At 40.6% G+C, this 22,415-nt stretch overlaps 3 protein-coding genes across 4 annotated transcripts; 1 reads left to right on the top strand and 2 right to left on the bottom strand.

Moving 5' to 3' along the window:
• Positions 1–1,192: 1,192 nt before the first annotated feature.
• sptssa (serine palmitoyltransferase, small subunit A) lies at positions 1,193–5,611 on the bottom strand. Its single transcript, XM_084045176.1, has 2 exons — positions 5,363–5,611; positions 1,193–2,660 (listed from the first exon to the last, which is right to left on the bottom strand). Exons 1-2 carry the CDS (start codon positions 5,463–5,465, stop codon positions 2,557–2,559), a joined length of 207 nt encoding a protein of 68 aa, XP_083901302.1. The 5' UTR covers positions 5,466–5,611; the 3' UTR covers positions 1,193–2,556.
• A 1,476-nt stretch (positions 5,612–7,087) lies between these two features.
• Positions 7,088–15,871, bottom strand: eapp (e2f-associated phosphoprotein). 2 transcript variants are annotated; one of them, XM_084044455.1, is made up of 6 exons: positions 15,713–15,871; positions 13,345–13,532; positions 11,568–11,681; positions 10,817–10,931; positions 9,555–9,668; positions 7,088–8,277 (listed from the first exon to the last, which is right to left on the bottom strand). In XM_084044455.1, exons 1-6 carry the CDS (start codon positions 15,796–15,798, stop codon positions 7,953–7,955), a joined length of 942 nt encoding a protein of 313 aa, XP_083900581.1. In that variant the 5' UTR covers positions 15,799–15,871; the 3' UTR covers positions 7,088–7,952. The 2 variants fall into 2 exon arrangements, with proteins under 2 accessions (XP_083900581.1, XP_083900582.1); XM_084044456.1 differs by having other exon boundaries at positions 11,568–11,678.
• A 2,403-nt stretch (positions 15,872–18,274) lies between these two features.
• Positions 18,275–21,663, top strand: LOC311036134 (prominin-1-A-like; the record flags this gene model as incomplete). Its single annotated transcript, XM_084044658.1, has 2 exons — positions 18,275–20,380; positions 21,634–21,663. The coding sequence occupies 2 exons, from the start codon at positions 18,275–18,277 to the stop codon at positions 21,661–21,663; spliced, it is 2,136 nt and encodes a 711-aa protein (XP_083900784.1).
• Positions 21,664–22,415: the final 752 nt, after the last annotated feature.

The following is a 22,415-nucleotide window of genomic DNA, read 5'->3' as shown; positions in this document are numbered from 1 at the left end:
TTCAACATAGTGTTTGCACGTTCTCCCTATTTGCCCCGTACATCTACATAAACGTTCAGATTTCAAATATAAAGTGCTTGCCTTATGGCCACGGATGTAACAATTATTTACGAGCCCTCAGAAGTACCCTTATCTTTCGTATTGTTCAATAAAAAGCATTTTAATCCGATAGGTGGCCATTTTCCCCTCATGCTTTCAACTACTTGACCCTATCGGTTGGGAGGTGTATTGCAGTCCCTGATAGATTATAACTATGATAAAATGGCCACGATCGGATTAAAATGCTTTCTATTGAACAATACGGGATATACGGGTAATTCTGAGGACCCATACATGATTGTAACATCCGTGGCCATGGGGTAAGCACTTTATATTTGAAATTTGAACGAATTGAATTTGAATTTGAATATGTAAGATATATATTTTGTACAATATTTTTGTTCCAGTGACCCCGCAGAAGCAAAGATTTGAGTTACAAATGCTCGCTTTAAAAAATATATATTCAAAGATTTGCACAATTTTCTTTAAATCCCCCCCCCCCCCCAAAAAAAAATAGCATTTTTTTTTAATAGCCCAAACAAAATCCAGAGTGATAGACAGTGGACATGCGTCCCACAAATTGAGACGCTGTTCTGCATTTTGATTGATAGGCTCCAGTTTTCAAATGCGTTTAAAATCTTGGTTTTATCAACTAACTGGCTGTGCGCAGCGGAGCCTGTCATCAGGGGGCGGGCCGAGTGAGTGAGTGAGTGAGTGAGTGAGTGAGTGAGTGAGTGAGTGAGTGAGTGTAGATTTGCTATTTTCAAATGGCCAAAATATATATATATATGTATATATGGCTGAAGTGGTTAGTGTGTTTTGTAATATAATCAAAAAGTAACAAGTAACTTAAGTTTTCATATAATTGTAGTGGAGTAAAAGTACAATATTATCCTCTGAGATGTAGTGGAGTAGAAGTAAAAGTACAGAAAATTGGAAATACTCCAGTAAAGTTAAGATACCTCAACATTGTGCTTAAGTACAGTACTTGAGTAAATGTACTTAGTCACTTTACACCACTGAGTATAATGACCAACAGTGTGATCAAGTCAAAGACTATTTGACTTAGGCAAAAAATAGAAATGGCCCAAGTGTGGAGTAAGTCACTTATTGTATAACAATAGTCATATATTGTTATTAACCCTTTGGATGAAATGATTGTTTGTTTTGGTTATTTTTTTTTGTTTTCTGAAAACGTTTAAAAAAAAGACATTTTAGCAAGGTAACGCATTGACAGATAAAGATGGGACAGTGACGCCAGGCCATCATTAGAGTCTGTCTTGTTTAATATAGTCTTTCAGTGTTAATGCACCAACCTCACAGAAACAAAGTCCTCATTATGTGCAAATCATACCTGGCAATAAAAAATCATTCTGATGCTATACATTCATGTTAACTCATCAGTGATAGCCCCGCCCCTATCTACTTAACATCGTTGATAACTTCTTATACTGTTCTGAGATAGTCAACTTTTTTAAAGGTAATGAGAAAATATTTCATTATTACAGTTAGTAATGCCAGATAGTAATAATATAATATATACAGTATATTAAGTCATGAGTCCAACTACAAAACTTTACAAATATGTAGGCACAATTATAAACACACCTCGTGAGAGAGATATGCCATTTTGAAGGGGAGATTTCCTGGTGTTAAGCAGTGGAATTACATATCACAAAAAGATATTTCAGAAGCAGTGGAATACATATCATAAAAATATATTTTCATAATCGTGGAGCAGTTCAAATGAGCCATCAATCAGCGAAACAACTTCAGCGATATTGGATCCATTCCATTCACTCGTCACATACGCCGACATCAACGCTTGAATGTTTCATGTCATTTGGAGACATTTTTGTGTGCAGTGTGTGTGTGACACATCATCACAGCAGGAGAAAACACAAAATAAAAGATGCTGCGTGCCACCCGAATCCAGCAAATAACCCTTAAGGAAGTCAGTGATGTGACCTGGTCCACTCCACACCTCCATATCCTCACAGCAGCAGCGTAACGTTGGAAGAGGTTCAGACAGTACAGTCGTTACAGAGGGAGTAGCTTTGAGGGGAAACCTCCACCACCCCAACCATATTCATAACAGACACACAGAGCGGTCTAGCCCAGTGGTTCCCAAATGTTTTCATGTTCCAAGGACCCCCAAATTAACATGTATTTGGCCACGGACCCACATCTGAAAAGATTTTGTGCCAGAAAATGTTGAACACGCAAACACAAAGATTTGTTGAAAATAGCCAATCTACAAGGTAGGGGTTTAAAGTGGTTGAAGTGATTCATGATGTTATAATAACTCATTTTAGCTGGGGACGTCCTGGAACCCTCTCAAAAGACCCCATTAAGAACCGCTGGTCTAGCCAGGCAGACGGGACGGGGGTCAGGTGGTGGTGTCTGTCCAGGAGCAGGTCAGGTACAGTAGTGTGGGTGGGGTCATCGGTCCAGGAGGCGGGGGGGGGGGGGATATGTGGGCGGAGTCATTGGTCCAGGAGGTGTGTGGGGGCGGGGTCACTGGGCCAGTTGGAAGTACCGCAGGATAGCCATGATGTGTTGAGGCATGAACACATAGCCTGTGTAAACAGCCATACCCGCTACCGACACCAGCAGAGAGTCTGAAGAACACTGTTAAAGAACAATATTTACACTGACAGAGAGAGACAGGAAGAGCAACACTTCCCCTAAATGGCAAATGTGTTCAGTCATGTATAGATTTGTCTTATAATAATTAAGGCTGAGACAAACCCTTTTTTAGGCTCCAGCAGTGGTCCCGATTAATGAACCATTATCAAAACAAATATTTAATTAATGTATTCAGACTAATCAATTTAGTCAATTATTTTATTGTTTGCGTCAATTCATTGATAGAATATAGGTTTCGGTATATTTCCGGTGAAATGCCCAGCCTTAGGTTGTAGTATGCTGCAGGCTTTAACCAGGGCTCTATACTAGTGTCGTTTCTGTTTTCTGTTATTGTGGGGAGCTTGTCGGTCAGCTATTTTCTGTTAAAAGCTTTCCCCACAATATGGATGCTGGAGTCAAACACAAGAGTTATAATCCGTCAACAACATCCACCTGACCGCATAATGAGGCGCAGTTTACGGAGCTAGTTCAGGCCAGGCAACTCAGGGATTGGCCATCCGACCAGGTGACTAGTCACATGCATTTTTTCTCCTGGTCGGTGGGTTGTAAGTATTGCTCTGCTACCTGTTCATTCTAGTTGCTCTCTTCTGCTTGGCTGTCGTGCCAACACTGCTGCTGCGCTGTTGCTGAGATCTGCTGGATCTGCTGCTGAGATCTGCTGGATCTGCTGCTTGCTTGCTACGTATGCTGCTACCATGAATAGTCTCATCCCACCGCCTCCCCGGCATCCACCTGTAGTTTCTGTTTCTAGATCCCCGTGGGGGTCTTTATTCACTCCCTGTAAATGCTATTTGGCATGTAACATTTATTAAAATGTTATTCTTACAGGGAGTGAATGGATTCAGAGTCCTGACGCCAAACCATGCTTCTTTATGCTTCATATATCTATGCTCAAGCTTGCTTAATAAATATATATTCTAATCCAATCCAATTGTTGTCTGACTGAAATATATAAAACACTTTTAACACAGAGTATACAAACTACTTAACACTGATATTTGATGTCAACTGTTAAATCTCATTCAGCAGGAAAGCAGATGTGCATGAAACAGGATTTGATGTCACTAGGATAAATGTGACCTCAAACTTTTGTGGTTATAGTTACACAAGAACGCCAATGCAACATTTGAGATTGATCATATTCTAAGTAAGCTTTTACATATCGTAGCTGTCGGGTGGAAACCTCATATGTCCAAAACTGCTACTTTTCAGGATTCAAATTCAAAAGTAGCAGATCAAAACGGCTACTTAAGCTCAAAACGCCATGTATCAAACTTGCTGATCTGCTAACTTTTGATGCTTTTGTGTGACGCTGTAGTGTGATCAAGTAGGGCGTTAATTTACGAAAAAACACAAAAAGGTTAAAATATGGTTTAGAGGTTTCTGCCCGACAACAACAATATACTGTATTTCAAACGGCGTGGCTCCAATGTGTGGATCTCAGACTATCTTGTGACCAGCCTGTTACATCAGCCATCTATGACAACAGTCATTTATGACATATCTATGATATGACTCCAAATTTGGGCAAGGTTTCAGCAAACAAAAAGTTTAAATATGGAGATTTCTGCCCGACAGCAACGATATCTAAAGTGAATTATTAAACCATTTAACTGTTGCCTTCAACTACAGTCCAGCAGTACAGCCCATGATATCACCAATTCTATAAGATTACATCTTAAATTAAGTGTACACACATTAAAGGAGGTTTAAAATGTTGATTTAAAACGTAAAATAGGTTACTGCAGAGGTACAGGGGTATTGTTTTATTTAAAAAAAGAATGTCCATTTGTCTTTACATATTTTTAAAACATTTTCCAAATTTATGTTAATAAATCATGATTCTGTCCATTTTGAATAGCTTGTAGGCCTATAGATGGTTATTGTGCAATTGACATTGTGCTCAGTTAATTAGGTATGTTTATAAATGTCAGTACACTACAGCCACCCTACTCACTGTACCTTGTACATGCATGTTTAAAATAAAAGCATGAATATATTAATCTGTCTATTCTTTTTTGATAGCTTAGTATTGAATACACAATAACATGGTATGTTATCGTATGAAACACAATTTTGTACATAATTATACAATATATGTTGTAGCCCCCACACCCTACGAGGTAGGGGGTCACTGGCCTGAAAACGTTGAAGACCCCTGCTCTATAGTAATCATTGCCAGAGTGTTTGTTCAGTATCAGTGGTCTCCTCATCTCTCCATGTGTATTTTCAGGCGAGGATACCAATTTAAACCAAAGAGGAGAGAGAAGTCATACAGCATACAGAAAATTAAATAAAACACAAATGAGCAGTTCACATTTTAAGCCGATGTACGGCTCACTTCTGATTGGATGAAATGAGTGACCCACCTGATGTTTACTAAAGAGCCAGAGAGACCAGACTGTTACTGAACAAACACTCTCATAGCAATGATTTATGAGAATATACAGCAGATAGAGCTTTAACCTTATAACACAACACTTTGTTTTAAACAAAAGCACCTTCAATCATTCTGTTTTCCACACACAGGTTAAGTAGCAACATGTTAGCCTGCTAACCTAAGCCTGAGGCTAGGCTACACGTTAGCATCCTAGGCTAAGGTTATTATAACATAGTTTAGGTTTAGGATTAGCATGCCAGGCTAAGTGTTAGCATGTTATTAATGAAAGGATACTGAACACCGTCCTCTCCCAGGGCTCCAACATGTACAGAGCTGTGACCAACAGGTACTGGTAGTAAAACCACGAGAGCTGCTTCCAACAGTCTCCCAGCGACATCTCTGCACCGTGTTTTACTTCTTTAACACTGAGAGAACACTCTTTCCTTCTTGTTTTCTTCCTCTTCTCTCTCTGTCTGTCTGTGGGATCATTCAGAAATGAACTAATCGATCCGTTCGTTGTGTTTCACTACTTCCTGGTGTGGAAACTGCAGTAAACATATCAAGGTGTGGTCGCTGACGTCACTGATTCACTTCCTGGTGTCCCAAAAAGTACGGTGACTGTGAAGACAACCTAGGATTGGTCAGTGACGTCGTTGTACATTTGAGATTAAATTTGTCACAAAACAAACCAAAACGTTATACTTCACTTACTGGTAACACTGGTAACTCATGTGATGCCTGTCATGCAAGGCATTATGCTGTAGTGCAGGTCTGTAAATCATACTATGTATTTTTAACATAAAAACAAATAATAAATATATATATATATATATATATATATATATATATATATATATATATATATATATATATATATATATATATATATATATATGTAAAGAAAAAACAAAACTAGGTACTGGTCAGTGATAACATCGCTCCCCCCCCCCACACACACACACACACACACACACACGTGACGTCTTGATTAAAGCTCTGTACATTTTTGCCAGTCAGGCATAATAATTTGATTAATTTCGCTGATTCCCCTTTCACTCTGCACTGATGTATGGGGTGACTTTTGTGCACTTCAATAAAGACCTGATATAATCAGATGTGTTTCTCGCCCCTCCCATTTGTATGCGAGAGCTGGGTAAAACCTTCTGGGAACTCATAGATTACATCAGATGTAGCTTCCTCATTGCTCTGATCAAGTCCCTGAATCCATCAATTACACCAACAGTAGGCAGCATGAATGTTTTGCTCACATGTGAGCATGCAGATGAGCTATTTTCACTAATTCTTTATACCACCACTGTATATCAGACTAATCGATTTAGTCGATAATAAAAATGTATTCGATTTTTGTGTGTCAATTTGTTGATATATGTATGATGACATTACAAAAAAAAAAGTCAACAAAAAAAAACTGCTTCACATTATTCGATTAACCTAACCTGAGCAAGATTAAGTCGTTTATTGGTTCTAAATATGGGTTTCGATAGATTCTTGGTTAATTGCCAAGCCCTATTTCAAACCAGGTACGGTAACCTTATGTGACTGAAGGCCCAACGTCAGGTGGGTGGGTGGTGACGTTACTGATGTTACTTAGTAGCACTTCATTCTCCTGTCATTCTCTTCCCTTAATCTATGACCCCGTAGTCGGCCCACACAAATTAATTACGTTACTTTGATCTTTTACTTTATAAGTCGCTCTAGAGATCAGTATTTCTCAAACTTGACCTGTATAACTCTGAGTGCATACCAATGTTATGGAACCCCCCTCAAGGAATGGAATGGAACCTCCTCAAGGAACCCCCCTCATGGAACCCTGAGGGTCCCTGGACCCCACTTTGAGAACCACTAATCTAGAAAAGAGCGTCGGCTAAAAGCAAGAGATGGTGGAGTGTAGATCCCATAGTCAAGAGGAACTCACTGTCACACAGTTATTGGCTAGTCGGTTGTCAAGCAGGGACCTCTTCAAAGACCTCCAAAACAAAACACAGAAAATTCTGTCACTGTAGTTGATTATTTTTATTCCATTTTCCAGGGTAGATTATATTTGGACAACATGTTCTCAAAGAAGTGCATGATGTATTACTGACCGTTCTTCCAGGTCAAGATCTGGGAGCTCTACAGCTGGGCCCTGTTTAATGTTGGACTCAACAAACTCAACAGTCTGATTTTACAAAACAAATAATAAACCAACCCGATCGCCAGAGGAAACGTTCTCATTGAACGTTTTTCAACGTTTCTCAAAATCCGTGCATAGACTCCTGGAAAACCACAAATTCCGTGCATAGCCGCCTCGCATCTCCCCCATTGTGACTAAACCATTTCGGAGGCGCGCAGTCTCAAGGGAATTGTCGCCGTGTGAAGGACCACCGAGCGAGCTAAAGCGAGCGAGTTGCCGTCCTGAACATTGCGACATTCCCTTGAGCCTACTCAGCGCTGTTTGAGTTACGTACCGATAGGCACAGAATCGTAAATTTTGTTGTGGGGACTGCTCTACTTCCTGGTTTTTCCGGGTTGCGACTGGTTACGCCCACCGTGGGACTCCCCGTACATATGCACGGAATTTGGGGGTTTCTAGGCGACTATGCACGGAATGACGTGCACAAATCCGTGCAATGTATACTAATTCTCTGGCGATCAGGCTGAATAAACACTGTGTTGAGCAGAGCCAGTGTTCAGTGCGTGTTCAGGTGTGTGTTTAGCAGGCGACATGGCAAAATGTCTGTTCTCACTTTAAAATAAAAGTGAGAAAGTGCTGGCGTTATTCTCTTTATGTAGAACTATTTAGAGCCGTGAAACCCAGTACGTTTGTCATGTCGTTATTGTTTGACTGCAGTTCGAAGTAGTGCTCGCATTCACTCCTTCTAGTTTAGCAGTGACTAGCCAGGATGTTGAAGAAATGATAAACTTCGTCTTTATCAAACACGGCCACTTCGGTGGAACACTCTGTACACAGGACAGGATGATAGACCTCCTCTGAGTCCAACACTGCTGCTGCTGTTGTTGTTGCGGCTTCTGACGTTGATGCTCCTGACGCTGTTGTTGTTGTTGTTGTTGATGCTGCCGGCGTATTCTTCCTCTTCCTGTTCCGGTTTCTCCTGTGGTTTTGTGTTTTGTATCGAAGCATCTCAGCGGTGTTGACGCTACAGTTCAGAACAAACATGGCTCTGTACTGAGAGCGATACCTCTCGTGTCTGGAACAGAAGAAAATACACTACAATGTCACAGTGCAATCAGAATACAACATGATACCTCAACATTATAACATATAACAATTAAAATATAATAGCAAAACAATCAAATATAATAAATGAGTGGCCTTGTTGGTTCCCAAGCCAAGTGGCGCATAGGGTAAGGAGCCTCCTGTTTCTGTAGCATGAGTTAGCTTGATGTACAAGTATATCCCCCAGCCATGATGTACAAGTACTGTACACCCCCTGGACATGACGCTAGTATGTGTCAGGGACTTACTCACAAAACAACCCTTAAATGCTGAGTGAATTGGCTAAAATATACAGTAATACAGTACATACAGATTATTAACTCTGGCATTTGTTGTTTCCTGAGGTTGGTTACTAAAGGTAACAATGAAAGGCAGGGTGATAATTAATTAGCGTCCTAATTATCTCTAAAGGGACCCTATTTAATCAAAAAAGAAAACATGATCACATTTGTGTTGAGCAGAGCCAGTGTTCAGGTGTGTTTAGCAGGCGACATGGCAAAATGTCTGTTCTCACTTTAAAATAAAAGTGAGAGTGCTGGCGTTATTCTCTTTATGTAGAACTATTTAGAGCCGTGAAACCCAGTAAGTTTGTCATGTCGTTATTGTTTGACTGCAGTTCGAAGTTGGGGGAAATACAGAGTTCCTTCAGCAGAGGACAGTTGAAGGTGCTCCAAGTTATATTTTTTGGTACAAAGTTAAAGCTCTATATTCTGATAGTAATCATTGCAATAGAGCGTTTGTTCAATAAGTCTCCCTGTCGCTACAGCTCTTTAACAGAAAAAAAAACATTCAGGTGGGTCACCAATCCAATCAAGAGAGAGAAGACAAATTATCAGTTCAAATGTGATAGTACTCCAATAATTTCAATTTTGTCTGCTCATTGTTTTGTATTTGTTTCATCACTTTTCAACACCTATTTCATTGGTTAATCCTGTATGAGTTCTCTCTCCTGACTGGATGAAATTGGTATCCTGTCACGTTGCAACGTGCTGTAAGCTTATAGATCTGCTAATTTGACTTATATGTGGTCATATGTCTTTTCACAAGAAAACAGGGATATTCAGACCTGATGAAATTCAAATCTTTATAAAAAAGTAAAACATTTATAATGTTGCTATATACCTGTATAGCCACACCTTAAATGACACAGAAAAATAGGCTTGAAAAATATAACAATATATAGGTGTAACAGGTCTAAATGGGTTAAATTCACATCATTACTATTAATAACATTATGATTATTCTGACCTCTGGCAGTCCAGACAGAGTGTGATCATACAGGAGGGACAGTTGAGGACAGCGTCACTGCTGGACAGATTCTGGACAGACCCTTTACACAACTTGGCACGCTTTCCACTGTACCTGGACAATACAGACAGACATACAAGGTTTAGTTTACCTTACTTGTCATTCTGTACAGACAAACTTTACTTTCCAACAAGGCAAGTCGAACATGACGGTGAGAATTGCCAGCATAGCTGTGAATGCAGCAGCATGTGTACAGTTTATATTTCAATGTACTTTGAATCGAGAAGTTTTGCTTGATTTCCTTCTTCCTATTTTCATACATCAACGAATCAATACAAATAAATTCATATAGACTTTTTCAAATTGCCAATACCGATGTCGTTATTGTTTTGGTGACGTCATGCTGCCATGTCTCTAGAAATGCACAAAATATCTATCTATCTATGTGTCTGTCTCCCGAAATATCTTGAGATTGATCGACAGATTGACTTTGCATCGCGGTGTGAGCTTACAGTTATACAGTGTGCAAGATTCTTCAAAGACAGTAAAGAAATGTGAGCTTATAGACAGGGGTGCACATAACTGGTGCGCAGGTGCGCACCCAAAATAAATGATGCGCGGCACATCAGACGACGCGGGACAGGAATTTCCAAGCTTTTATTTTTTAGCAAAAATAAAAAATAAAAGCCTGGAGATCGAGGCTAGGAATTTACTTCCTGAAGCCACACTCAAACAATCACGCTAAAGCATGCGTCGGCCCCATGTACAGCCATTAGGCGCAGGGGGAGAGGACGCATGCTGCAAGTGATTGTGCGAGTGTTGCCTCGCATCCTGACATAGACACGCTGCGACTCGCAGCACGCTGTGTTACCGGCACTCGTCACCGATGCTTAACGCAAAATATGCCGTGAACGTCCCAATGTGGCGGATAAAAGCAGCGCAGCACAGGGCAGAAAAAAACGGCGAAAAACGACGGAATTTAGAAGCAGGGCGCTACAACATTGACATTTTTTCTCGAGCACACAACACACCCCCCCCCGGCACCGGGGGGCAACGGACCTTTTATTGACCATTTATTTGGCGCGCACCAAGTAACAACTTCAGGTGCTCTTCTGAGAACTAGACCAAAAAAGTTATGTGCACCCCTGCTTATAGATAGTTATACAGTGTGCTAGATTCTTCTAAGACAGCAAAGACATGTGAGCTTATAGATAGTTATACAGTGTGCTAGATTCTTCTAAGACAATAAAGATGCGTCGTACTCTCTCCTCTTGGCATCGACCCAGGCCTGGTCTCTGTCATCCTCATCAGGATCGTATAATAGCTCATCATTGGTTAGAATCCTCCGCTGGCTCCGCCTCTTTCCTGTAGAACTGGCTGGGGATAGAAATAGAAGAGAAGAGAATCTAACAAGAGTCATGTTTAAAAACACTTTCACAAAGCACTACGAAATCTGAAGAGCTGCATGATATTAATGACTGAATTTACATAGCACCATAGTGCTTTAACACATTAAGACGGGAATCTGTGTTATTTTAAGATTTCTTTGGCAATTAAAAAAATAGCAGATCTACAAGCGCATAGCGCGGCACCGAGTGCCGCGCTATGAGCTTGTAGATCTGCTATTTTTTGAAAAATCGTGGAAAATGTGTGCAAATCTTTTAATATATATTCATATATTTTAACTCAAATCTTTGCTTCTGGGGGTCCCTGGAACAAAATATTTTGAGATGGGGGTCCCAAATACATATCATTTTGGGGGTCCTTGACATGGAAAATGTTTGAGAACCACGGATATTATAGCAACATAAGTTTTTTTTTTTTTTAAACTGTTGTTTCTGATTTAGAAGACATTTGTAGAATCCGCAGAAATATTCAATATTTTTCAAAGTAGTATATTTCAAAGTATAAAAATAATGGTTTATGTGGTTACACAGATGCGTTCCCGGTCTTAATGGGCTAGGTGAGTAAAACCAACATTATATGCACAAATAAATGGAAATAAATACGTACTTGGACCGGTTTCCTCTTCAGAGTCAGAGTCAAAATAGACATCGTCATACAGAGTTGGGGGTACTGGGTCATTGGTCTGTCCCACTGGGACAATGGCCTGTCCTGCTGGCTCTGCTGGAAGACAGTCAGACAGACAGACAGACATATGTGAGTGTGTCATCATCCATCTGGCTCCATCTTCCTAGGGTGACCATATTTACAAGCACCCAAACCGGGACTGAGAAGCAAAGTTCTAATACATTAAATGTATGCTCTGTCGTACGATGCAAACTTGTAGGTGCAGGGGCGGTTATTTTGGGGCGTGACGATACCATCTAATAATAAAGTATAAATCAGGCTCAAAACGCTGTCGTCTCATCTTGAACTGTTGGTTGTAAACTAGGCTTTGAAGGCATTTTCCCCAGGGTGGGTAACAATTATATACTGTATATATATATACATTATCTGGCTTAAATGTAAATACATCTGAAGGGAATCCCGCTCTGTAAAAACATCAGATCAATAAATACAACGTCTCTACTTCTCTCTCCTCTTCTCCAAATGTCTCTGTTCTGTCTCCATTATTCTTCCCATTCCACATGGCATTTGAATGTCTCTTGTTCTTTAGTTCCTATCCATCTTGTTCTGTGAAGTGTAAATGACCCTTTTCTTTCTGCTACTACATGCTTCAGTCCTTCTCTCATCCCCTGCTCTCTCTCTCTCTCTCCCACACAAACACACCTTAAAGGAGGAAGACCATCTACCCCAGGGGTCTTCAACAGGGGGTCCGGGACCCCTAGGGGGTCCTCAGAGTTACTACAGGGGGTCCACCAAATCTTTGTGTGATTTGATTTTTTGTTTTTACCTTAACTCATATACTGCCTAGAACGACTAAAACGACTTCTGTCCATAAGCCATGCCTGCCAAGAACGACTAAAACGACTTTTTAAAAAAATAAAAAAAATAAAAATATTTTTTTTTTTTTTTTTTTTTTTTTTAGATTTTTTTTTTTTTTTTTGACCCAAAGACCAAGGAGATATGATTTTTCGAAGATATAGACTCCCATCCACTTCCTTGTTAACTTAAAACTTAAAAATTCTGTATCTCGGCTCCTGAGTACTTTTTTTTTTCAATGAAAAATATGGCAGTGTTCAAACGCAGCCAGAATAATTCTGGCAGTGAATGAGTTAACCACTTGAACCCCTAGCATCCCTTTTCTGAGGAGAACTTTAGCCAAAAATAGCAGATCTACAAGCTCACAACGCCTCGCGCTGCGAGGCGTTGTGAGCTTGTAGATCGGCTATTTTTGGCAAAGAAGTATAGGTGTAGAGGGAAAAAAGAGCAGACCAAGTTGAAGACACCTGGTCTACCCCAATAGCACCCAAAAGTCTTGCGGAGCCAAGATTTCAAATGTGATTTCAGCAAAAGCTATTTTGACAACACTACGGTGGCTCTCGTGTGACAATAATACTGCAGTGACTTCCCTGAGGTCCTAAACGACACATATATACTAGAAAAAAGTATATAAATAAGCGGATTACACCACGGCCCGTATACTCCTGTTTCGGAACTGCGGTGGGGGTCCGCCAAAATGGACAACATCGCTCATTATGAATTTGAGCTCTTGTGAGGAGGTAACAACGTCAAATAAAGGTAAGAAAAGGCCTGGGGTGAAACTAAGTGGTATCGCCATCCAAAGTGTAAAAAACACATGAACACTAGCATCCCCAGGGTTGTGTGTGTGTGTGTGTGTGTGTGTGTGTGTGTGTGTGTGTGTGTGTGTGTGTGTTCATCAGACCTGTGCGCGTGGCTACGGCTCCCCAGCTGCCCTCCATGGTCCTGATGGTGGAGTTGAGTTCAGCGTCCATCTCCTTCTCAAACTCGTCTCCGCTGGATGACTCGCTCTCTCCGGTCAGATATTCCCGGATCAGCTTCCTCTTCTGGTCTGGCGTGCCGTTCAACAGGACCTCCAGCTCGTCCTCTGAACTGCAACCACAGCAAAGAGTCATTGTTCGGTTCCATTCTGACTTTAACTGCTTTGATTTTGAATTCACTTTAACCATGTGAACCTTACAGTGTCCCTATTCTCAGGGCCAAACATTCATTGAACATACAAAAGAAAATTCAAGATTTAAAAAAATAGCGCGGTGATTTTTTTCAAAAAACTGTTACGATTTAAAAAACATTTTTAAGAATCGCCTCAGGTCTTAATGGGTTAATATAGCATAACAATCAGTTCAATCACTTATATATGCATCAGCTATTTTCAAATAATCTTTTTTTTTGTGAAAGATTTTGAATAGTTTTGAAACATTTTAACAACACAAATGTTGTATTTGTGGCACAAAATATTTTCCGATGGGGGTCCCAGATCCTTGATATGGAACTGTTTGAGAACTACTGGCATTGAGCCCTGGGGCTGGGGGACCCCGGTCAACTAAGTACATACTAGGGTTTAAGTGGTTAATAACAATAATATATGGGTTAAAAGGTAACATAAAATGAATTGACATCTCTTTATAAAGACACACACATTAGGTATCAGCTCCACCTAGTGACCAGGTGAGGTACCACACATTGCATAACACCATATCATGCAAGTTATGCAACATTAATCTTCCAGCCTGTGAGGGTCGAAAACATCATGTCTAATAAAGTTTGGATCATTAGAGAAGTGAGTTGCGAGCCCTTCTTTCTAGATAATAACAACATACTCTCAATATCACTTCATGACAGAGGCTAAAGAGTACTAACGCCTCTTTTAACTACTTTCAACCTGGCAGCCATCCTTTTAGCTACAGTGACATCACGTGTGAACTGTGAATAGGGGAAGGGAATCAACTTCACAGGAATGTGTTGAAGGTCCAAACAAAGGTGCTTCTTGCATGGATTTGGCTCCTTTTTGTGACTCGGGAGCTTAACATTTCTATTACGTGGCTGTCCCGTCGTCATTTTTCATGTTGCATATCCATGCATTACAATATTTAACACAATTTCGCTCTTAGACATAATGAAAATGCATGCACTGTATAATCCATCTACTCAATGCTGATACCTGCCTTGTTTACACCACAACACGGTGGGGGACTTGACCACACCCCCAAATGTGTCAAATTACTGTATCTCAATGAATATTATTTTGGGGCATGTCATTATAATAATATTATAATGACATGCCCCAAAATAATATTATAATGACATGCCCCAAAATAATATTATAATGACATGCCCCAAAATAATATTCATTGAGATATTTGGTCATCATATTATGAGGACCAAATGCCTTGTTTTGACTGGGATTGTCCTGGTTTCAAAAAGTGTGTTTCTCAAATACTTTCATGCCAAGGACTATAGCTGCAAGCAACTTTATATGCTATAATGGTCAAGGACTCCTCAATTGATACATATATTAGGCTGCGGACCCCCATTTGAAAACATGTTGTGTCAGGGATGATTTGTCCCCAAGAAAATCTCATTATTTTTTACAGTCTAATGTTGGCAACTTAAGTATGAACTGTAACAGTACACACAACTAAATACACCTACACAATAGCAGTACACACACCGACTCACTAGACTAAACAGTACACACAAAGCAACCCGTTGTGAACTATGGGTTTGTAGATCTAGATTTTTATTTTACTGCTACTAGTGTAGATGATGTCTTGCATATTACTGTATATTATTGTATTTCTTTAAATATCTTGATTACATTTAGTGATATCTTTTATTTATTTTCTGTGCTGTGTCGTGTTTAAAAAAAAAGACACAAAAAAGACATGGTATTTTGGGAAGGGTTAAAAATGGTAAGATGTTCATCCTTTACCAAAGGTTCTACATAATGTTCAGTATTAAGATGAAACTATGTAGTAGGATGTACATTTATCCTAAAGAATTGCAATGATGAATGAATTGAATACACAATACACAGGACCACAATTGAAACAATTAAGCCCTTAGGGCTTTATGTGTGTTATCCTTTTTAACACCATTTGTATAGTCGTACCACTGCACTATTTTGCAAAAATGTTAATAAAGTATTAAATCAATCAAAAACATCTGCCTTTCCCTTGTTTACATGTTAGCAGTGGGTTAGCATTAGCATTAGCATAGCATCATGCTACAGCATATTGATGATGTGTTTAAAAGGTGTTGCTAATGCTAACCTGCTGGCCGCTCTCTCCTCATCACTGGGACATTCCTCTATCCCGTAGGACTCCACGTCTGACGGCATGTCAACGTTCATGTTCATCAGATGTTTCACAACAACAACAACAACTAGATCTATGAGACTGCTGCCTGTTGATGCTCTGCGTTCAGAGCGTGAGTCGCTGTCGCCTGGAAGTGACGTTACTTTTTACGCGACAATAAACGATGCTCAAACTGTGGTCCGAGCATGCACACAAATCATGATGATATATGAGAGACAGACAGATAAACACGCTACTATACAGAATGTCATACAATCAGCTTACAGGTTACTTGACACGCTGTGAGCTTGTAGATAGGCTATTTTCAAATTGCCAAAGTATATATAGATCCAGTGGTGAGCTGTGGATTTTTGAACTAAGGGTACTGTATTTTATGACGTCACGCGCGCGCACGTGCGCGCACATAGCCACTCAGCTCAGTGCTAGTTGAAATACTGTATTCAACATGTGATTATTAATGTAATCATATGTATTATTTTGTTGTTGTATTGTTGCATTGTTAATTTGTTGTTTTTATTTTTGTTTCAAATTGATTATTTTATTTTCCTTTTAATTTTATATAAAAGCCCTTTACATAGACTCACCCACACATAAGTAGGCCTACTTAAAATAATCAGACAACTTGTCTTTGTCTTGTCTCAGAGAACTGGGTCCTCTGCTAAGCGATCCCCTTCACACCTTGCAGTGCAGAGATGTTGTCTGTCATTGTGAGAGGAATGTAACACATTCAATTCAAGTCCGTGTCTTTTCTCGAGTAGCCTAATGTTATGCAAAGCAGCCAGGTAGACGCTATTGAAAACGGCTCGCCACTGACGGCGCGAACCTTGAGAGGCGATTGTTTTTAAACTTTAAGGCGTTAAAGACCGCCGCTGACGGTGCGTGCACGCGCGCCCCCAGCTCCCACAGTGTCAGAACCTTATTTTTAACTCTATGGTCAGAACCTTTCAGCTGACTCCATTCCAAACTAATCTTTGTCATTTTGATGTGGATGCTAGAAATGTCTCATACAAGATGGAGAGAGGTGTAAACCAATAGAGTTATAGGACTTTCATCATTTTCTTTTCTTTTTAGATTATTATCATAATTGTTTAAACAATACAAAATGTAAATATTCAGAAACCTTCCCACACCGCAGTATTAACAGGCATGTTAATAGAGTTTTCGGGTTCACACCAACCAACATTGAAAATGGGGGAAACTGTTACATTTTAGTTAATAATTAATAATCCTTAATGAAAATGTTAACATGTTTCACATTTGATTATTCTAACCACACAATTAAAAATAAGTATTTTGTAGTGTGTGTGTGTGTGTGTGTGTGTGTGTGTGTGTGTGTGTGTGTGTGTGTGTGTGTGTGTGTGTGTGAGTGAGACACTCACACTCGTGAGTGTGAGTGTGAGTGTGAGTGTGTGTGTGTGTGTGTGTGTGTGTGTGTGTGTGTGTGTGTGTGTGTGTGTGTGTGTGTGTGTGTGTATGTGTGTGTGTGTGTGTGCCCGTGTGTCTGCACATGTGTGTGGTTGTGTATGCAGAAAGCTACGTTATATGGCAGAAGCAAGTGGAGAGGCTTGATTCATCAGGCTGGCCCTCAGTCTATGTTTAAAGTTACTGAGTGAAGATGAACCTGAACATCATTAGTCAAGTCTTGATCACACTTCTGCCTCTCCGTGTTTCCTCTGGAAGATGTTCACTCTGTCGTCTGAATATCAGCTTTCTGATTGGACCAGATTGTGTAGGGCGTGAACACAAAAACTCTCTAAACCCATTAAGACCTGAGGCCGATTATACAAATGCCTTCTAAATCAGTGGTTCTCAAACTTTTTCATGCTGAGGACTCACAAATTGATATAGCATATATTTGGCCGTGGACCCCCATCTGAAAATGTTTTGTGCCAGGGACGCCCAGAAGAAAAGATTGTGTTAAAGCAGACTTGAAAAGACACCTATTCTCTCAGGCTTATAGCATATAGTTGTTTGTTGTTTTGTTTGTTCATTGTTTTTGATGTAAAGCGTCCTAGGGTTTATGAAAGGCGCTATATAAATTCAAGCTATTATAATTATTATTATTTAAAAAATCTAAATTGTTAATATTTTCAAGATTTTTCAAAAATGTTCAAAAATAGCACATAATACAAGCTTGCAGCGCGACACGAAGTGGCGCGCTGCGAGCTTGTATTATGTGCTATTTTTGAATAGCCAACGGTAAAATCTAAAATAACACAGATGTTTCCTGGGTTTAATGGGTTAAAGCAAGATCACACTTTGGTAGAGGGTTGGGTTACCATGACGTTTAGAACGCACATGACGACTTTATGGCATCATCAGTGTCGTCATCGTCACCATATTTTTCCATAAAAAGAGCAAGCACATGATAATTGTTGACTTGTCATTTTGTAATCTGGGATTGTAAAAGTTAACTTATAGAAATCGATTTGACAAATCTAATTGAGTGATTTTTTCCGACGAACCCCCAGGTCCAGCTGTGTCTCCGTTACCAGGAGAACGCAGTGCTGCTCCGGAATGGGTTTCATGGGAGAACTGATGAGGGCGTTTCTGAAGATTGTCCAGCCAAATCCTTTTCCATTAAATTTGGCTATAAAGATTGTCCAGAACGGACCAGGAGTGCTGTTCGATGAAAATACCATGAAAGAATTCTTATGGTACCAGATGGGATTTTTGGTGTGCGCAGGACTAGGTTTACTGTACATCGTGCTGATGCCATTATTTGCTGCTGGGCTTGTGGCAGGCGGCCACCGTGGCAAGCAGAAACTGGCCGGCAGCACCAACTTTAAGAAGAGAGCGCTTTGCATCGTGACGGTGATGATTCTCCTTGGGAACGTACACATGTTCATGAGCAACGGAGCCTTTAAAATGGATGTGGACCAACTCCAAGGCACTTTGAACAGCCTTCATAGCTACTTCACTGCTGTACCGGAACAGATTGACCACGTGGTGAATGAAAGCTACAACATGGTCGACGAGCTGACCGGAAACCTTGACACTATTGGCTCCAAGCTGGGTATGGAGATCCAGAGCAGCTTTGAAAGGGGAATGTACCAAGCCATGCACTCGGTTGGAATGATGGCCGATTTAAATCATGAGAATGCCACAAACAACCTTATGAATTTACATAATGTTCTGCAAGAGCTGGTCCTGATGAGACAAGGCCTCAGTGTGAGAATAGATCTTGCCATAAGAAACCTCAATGACGCCAAAACAGATGAGGAGTGCAAGTCAATCCATATTGATAAGAAATGTGAGCTGATACTAGAAGAAACTCTTCAAACACTAGAGTCAGGCATTTATGTGAAAACATTCGAGTTTGGGTATATTAACCAAAGTCTTACAAACTTCCAGTCTGCAGTGAAGGCAGTTAAGTGGGTCTCTCTACTCCAGGAAGGAAATGAAAGTTTGCACAGCATTCAACAGAATGTCACCAGTGTCACCAAGGATGTAGTTCAGGATATTGAGAAGGATCTGAAGAAGATAAACACCCACATCTCCCAGGTAACCAGTGACTTCCTCGTCTCTGTCTCCACCAATGTGACTGACTCTTTGCGGCAGCTGCAGAGAAACATCAACATGATAACTCCAGATATTGACAGAGCAGAGAACATCACCAGGGCAGTAGGTGTGGTCCTCTGCTGTATGGTTCTGCTGGTGATTGTGTGTAACATCCTGGGTCTGGTTCTGGGCCCTCTGGGAGTGGAGCCTAAAGCGGACCCCAAAGATCGGTCTTGCACTGCACATTATGGAGGTAACTTCCTGAAGATCAGTGCAGGTTTCATCTTCCTGTTCTCCTGGCTGCTCATGGTGGTGGTACTACTGCTGTTTGTGCCAGGAGGGAACATCTACTCACTGGTATGTAAACCCTGGCAAGAGAGAGACCTGTTAAACCTTATTGACACTCCACACCTGATTGGATTTGAATTAGGTCCAATGCTGGGACTGAAAAGCAACCTCACACTCACTGATGTTTACAACGACTGCCAGAATAACACGTCTCTGTGGTCCACACTGCACATGCAGGAGCTTGTAAACCTGGAGGAGGTGCTCAACGTGTCCCAATACACAGACAAGATCCTGAGTAACATTAACATTACTCCCATTATGTTGCTGAGCCATGTTGAAAAGGGGATCAGCACCCTCCTTAATGAGAGCCGAAATATCAACTTCACCAGGTTTATGCAACAGATCACCATGCTCAACAACATCACCAATAACCTCTTACACATGAGAGATAAGATTCCTTTTAATGATGACGGTTCAACAAGCAGCATAAAGACAGCAAGGAAAGAACTGGATAATGCCTATCATGACCTTATTAAAGGAAAAATCGTGTCAAAAATCAAGACGCTCAATTCGACCACAGAGAAACTTCGAAATAACGTGTATAAAATCAGTGGAACAGTCAGCAAGGTTTTTAGCGAAGTGGAAACAGCCCAAGACTTCCTCAACAACTACACAACGCAGATCAAGACTGAAAACAGAGAGTTTGTTGACCGTCATTTGGGCAACGTCACCGTCACATATGCTGAGTGGGCCAACCTGACACAGCAAGTGAGCCGCTGTGGGCCGGTGGCCATAGCCGTTGACTCGGTGGAGAACATCATCTGTGAAGACATGGTGGAGTCTCTGAACACTTTCTGGTTTAGTCTAGGCTTGTGTCTGGTCTTATTCATCCCCGGTATAATATTATCTATCAAACTTGCCAAGCATACAGAACAATGTGGGATAGGGCTGCCAACGATTTAGTGCATTTTTCAGATTGATGATGAGATACCTTGACATTCTGGGATAATGAGATATCTTATCACTATGATGAATCAGTTTTGATGTCAGTTCACTGGTTTGTTTATTCGAAAATAACTTCAAGGGGATAGCAATACTCTGAGTGAAGAGGACCTTTCCCTGTCCCACCCTAGCGAAACGACCAGATAGTGATACAGTTGGTTGATGGTGTAGAGCAGGAAAGAAAGAAGACAAAACAAAACAACTGTCAGATGGGTTGTTTCATTCACTTTGTCAGGGCAGGAGAGAGGTACAGCAGCAGAGATGAGAAACTAAGGGGTCCTTGCCATGGCAAGCAACTGGGAGATGTGGGCAGACAGTAACCACTTTAATCCTGGTGCACTTATTTTGGTTATGTCATTTGTGCGCTGGCACTATAATAGTGTTAATTGATTCACAAAAACAATGAATAAATTGACCTGATATTGTTCTGGGAGCTCTTGGACTGCTTGTTGAAGCCATCGTTGAGAAACGCAGAGGAAGACCAAAAAGGTTGAAACGTGTCCGTTGCTCTGTGAGGCAAATGAGAAGTGAAAAGGACATTTATTGAGTGCTGACTGTCTTATATTTTAAAAAGAGAAAAAAGAAGCAGTGGTGGCAGAGCCATCCTGGTGACGGCTAACAACATCACAGAATTTGTCTGTATGAGTAGACACTGTCTGCTGTCGTAGCCGCACCCCCCCCCCCCCCCCCCCACCCGAGTTGTCCTGAGCTTAAATTGATAAGATATAAAGAAAAGGGGGTGCCCTTTTGAAAACCTGCAGAAGACACTGGTGCAGTGAGGTATGCGGTCAGGTTTAGGCTTGGCTCAGGGAGGTGGATGTCCCTGCCATGCATAGTCCTGCGGATGCCTTTCATTTTCTCAACTTAAAGATCGTGAAATGAAAAATACATCCGTGGTCATCATATGGGCATACCTAACAATAGATGCCAAACAATTAAAAAAAAAACATTTGTGTATTTTTATATCAAAAGTCCCTAAAAAGCAAGTCTTAATTACTTCCTGTGAATGAAAATGTACTGCGTCATGACACACTTTCATGAATATGAATGAGTCTTGATTTTGTTCACCTGTGTGATTCCCATAGGTTCCCACAGGTTCCTCCAAACACAGCTGATTTTAAATACAGAACTACTTTGTTTTGAATCTCATTCAAGTTGACATCCAGACGGTGTATTACTCATTGTAAACTTAATCAGCACACTAAAATATGTATCTGTATATTTTGTGCCATAGCCATAGCCAGAAGGGATGGAAACTTCTGATTGGTTGTGAGGCCGTTTCAGACTGAAACTTCAAAATAAAATGACCGAAATGACAGCAGCAGAGATGAGGAATAAAGTGGTCCAGGCCACGGCAAGTGACTGACTGGGAGATGCGGTCGGACTGTAGGCAACTTAAATCCTTTATTTTGGGCATGTCATTTGCGTTGTGGGCTTGTAGATCTATTTTCTAGATCATTTAGAAAAATGGTGATCAGGGAGCCAACCTGGTGAAGGGTCTAACAACATCATAGATTTGAGTGTTGGTCAGCAGGGAAGGACGAGGATGGTGAGTCTGCCGTCGTACCCTCCCCACCCTTGAGGTGTCATGGACTTAACAGTAGTTATAAAACATGTAGGAAGAGGGGCCCGGACTCGTGTCACATTCAGACTTGACTTCAGATTCTCCCTCAAAGATGAAAGGCTCATCTCGGACTCAACTATAAAAATATCTACACTGAAGCCTACAAATCATAATGAAGACAATGGAATTAAACAGTAGGGTACAAACAAAGGGTAACCACTATGATTTTCCAACACCTTCTTCATCCCTGTACCTCTTGAAGATCATACATAATTTTGAACCGGTTCATTTTGAAAGTTTTAT

The sequence above is a fragment of the Gymnoscopelus microlampas genome (genome assembly GCF_963454915.1).
Source record: "Gymnoscopelus microlampas genome assembly, chromosome: 20".
Classification (NCBI taxonomy): domain Eukaryota; kingdom Metazoa; phylum Chordata; class Actinopteri; order Myctophiformes; family Myctophidae; genus Gymnoscopelus; species Gymnoscopelus microlampas.
This window is presented reverse-complemented; position numbering and strand designations above follow the sequence as displayed.

Bases quoted from the DNA above. Each gene is read 5' to 3' on its own strand.
- eapp (XM_084044455.1), bottom strand. From the start codon at position 15,798: ATGAACATGAACGTTGACATGCCGTCAGACGTGGAGTCCTACGGGATA. The intron at 10,932-11,567 runs GTACGTATTTAT...TTCTATCCCCAG, and splicing joins TGAAGAGGAAACCGGTCCAA to CCAGTTCTACAGGAAAGAGG. The intron at 9,669-10,816 runs GTACGACGCATC...TGTATTGTCCAG, and splicing joins GTCGATGCCAAGAGGAGAGA to GTACAGTGGAAAGCGTGCCA.
- sptssa (XM_084045176.1), bottom strand. From the start codon at position 5,465: ATGTCGCTGGGAGACTGTTGGAAGCAGCTCTCGTGGTTTTACTACCAG. The intron at 2,661-5,362 runs GTATCCTTTCAT...AGTGTTCTTCAG, and splicing joins CTGGGAGAGGACGGTGTTCA to ACTCTCTGCTGGTGTCGGTA.